Raw genomic sequence first — 2,183 nt, forward strand, 5'->3', positions numbered from 1 at the left:
TGATTAACACATGATTTTTATATTATGTCTATCTATTTTAACTTAATTATTTATTAATTTTACTTGGAATATGAGCAATTTTTTTAGGAAATGCTCGAGTAATTATACCTAACGAAAATTTCGACTACCTCCTACATGTAACTTTCTTAATTATTAGAAAATTAATCTAAATTAATTTAGTTGTTCGTCATTTGTTGGACGAGCTGGCGGCAGACAGAATGTATGGTTAGCTAATAAATGTTATACAAAGGGAATCATTGCACATGAGTTGATGCATGCAATTGGATTCCTTCACGAGCATTCACGTACCGACCGCGATGAATATTTAGATATTATCAAGGAAAACATTTTACCCGGTACTCGAGATACTTGAGCTTGGAACTCTCTCTCTTCCTTCTTAATCAATATTAAGCTTAACTGGGTTATTATGAAAGCAATCAATGTAAACATATTTGAGACTCAATTTTTCCAATTTAAAAGAGATTGGAAGGAAAATTCATAGCCACCTTTCCTTGCTATAATTTTTCTAATTGGATAAGCTTATCTCTCAGAAATATTTTAAAAAAAAATTTTATCTTCGTCGAATTCTAGGGAAGCTATCGAATTTTGAGAAATATCCAGGAGTAATGATTAATTCGTTGGGAATGCCCTACGATTATGATTCGGTCACGCACTATCACAGATACACATTTTCCCGTAATGGCGAACCAACTATTTTACCTAAAGTTGGTAATTTACTTTTCTCTGCTAGGAAACTTATTATAATGTAAGACAATAGCAGTTGGTAAGGGTTGAAACATACATACTCCGAGAAGCTTCAAATAAGCTTAAAAAGCTCTGCTATCTATTAGTCGTCTGTGGTTGGGTATTCTAAATTATTTTTAAGCAACAGGTGAAATTAAATAGGAAAGTTCAATGACTGACACTGCTCGATTCTTTTGAATGTTGAAATAATTATTACACCAATGTACAATTTTGTTATCCTCCAAATTTTATATTCTTTTTCAAAATCTTTTCCCAAAAATTTATTTCTAAGCAAATTACATATTTGTACTACCACCAAGCAGTATATGCTAAAAATTTAGGATCAAAATGCGAAAATTGGACAGCGATACAGGCTGAGCGATATCGATGTCAAGAAGATAAACAAGCTTTATAAATGCAATAATCAGCTATCTGCAGCACCAGTGCAACCAAAAACACCAACTCCTGCTGATACAGTAACCGATGAAAGAACCCCTCCAACCACAATGTTCTTCTTCACCCCTAGCACAAGTGGTAAAACACTGCATCCATTTCATCCATTTTGGAACTAAAAGACCAGAGATTAATCACGGGAAAATCCAGACCTATTAGTGCTACCGTAAAAGCATGAAACGGTGGTGGTCACAGGTATTTTCAGTACTAATAAATTGTTGCCTGTGAAATGTGGCAACAAATTGGCTATTGTATATATTCGCCAAAATATATGGGTCATTACTGCAGAAAAGCATGCTGGCTATGTCATTACAGAGCATGTTAGTATTGAATTTATCTACGATGCAAAAGCAATATGAAGTAATAAAGTATCAGTGAATGATACTGTAATATTTCTTGGTCCAATTAATCACCTTTTGTAAGTTAAATATTTTTCAAGACAGAAAAAAAGTGCCTTCGACAATCATTTAGTTAAAGTTTCAGATGAAGAAGGATGTAATAACTGTGGCAGTAAAATGGAAAATGCTGTCTACGAATAAATGATGTCTAACAATCTCAATTAGATTGTGCAGTATTTCCATTTGTACTTCCTATCGAATGGACCTATAAAGCTTACAATGATATAAACACATTCCTATCAATAACTTATTAATGTATAATATGAAAAATAAACCGTTCCTTTGCTATACGATGCACAAATAAAAGAAGAGTCGTTTTTATGATCTTCCGGATCATCTTTCTTCATTTCGTCTCCTAAGATCTTATCGGGACGTAGTTCTGGTATCGGATTGTCCAGATTCATATCGTCCTCAAGATTTTTCGGAAGATACTCATAGTATTTAAACAGTCTTACTTTATATCGCTTGTGATATCTTTTCGGAAAATGCTCACGATACCAGTTGTATTATGATGCACTGTTTACGGATCTCTTACTGGATCAACAAATAACAGCCTGTTCTTGGCTTTTCTGAAGTCTTCCGGAAATT

The 2,183-nt window shown here is 33.5% G+C and overlaps 1 protein-coding gene across 1 annotated transcript; it reads left to right on the forward strand.

Moving 5' to 3' along the window:
• The first annotated feature begins 177 nt into the window (after positions 1–177).
• LOAG_14879 (hypothetical protein) lies at positions 178–1,944 on the forward strand. The gene is made up of 4 exons (XM_020448866.1): positions 178–356; positions 592–725; positions 1,086–1,278; positions 1,681–1,944. Exons 1-4 carry the CDS (start codon positions 272–274, stop codon positions 1,734–1,736), a joined length of 468 nt encoding a protein of 155 aa, XP_020301018.1. The 5' UTR covers positions 178–271; the 3' UTR covers positions 1,737–1,944.
• The last annotated feature ends 239 nt before the right edge of the window (positions 1,945–2,183 follow it).

The sequence above is a fragment of the Loa loa genome (genome assembly GCF_000183805.2).
Source record: "Loa loa unplaced genomic scaffold supercont3.1339, whole genome shotgun sequence".
In the NCBI taxonomy this organism is placed as follows: Eukaryota; Metazoa; Nematoda; class Chromadorea; order Rhabditida; family Onchocercidae; genus Loa; species Loa loa.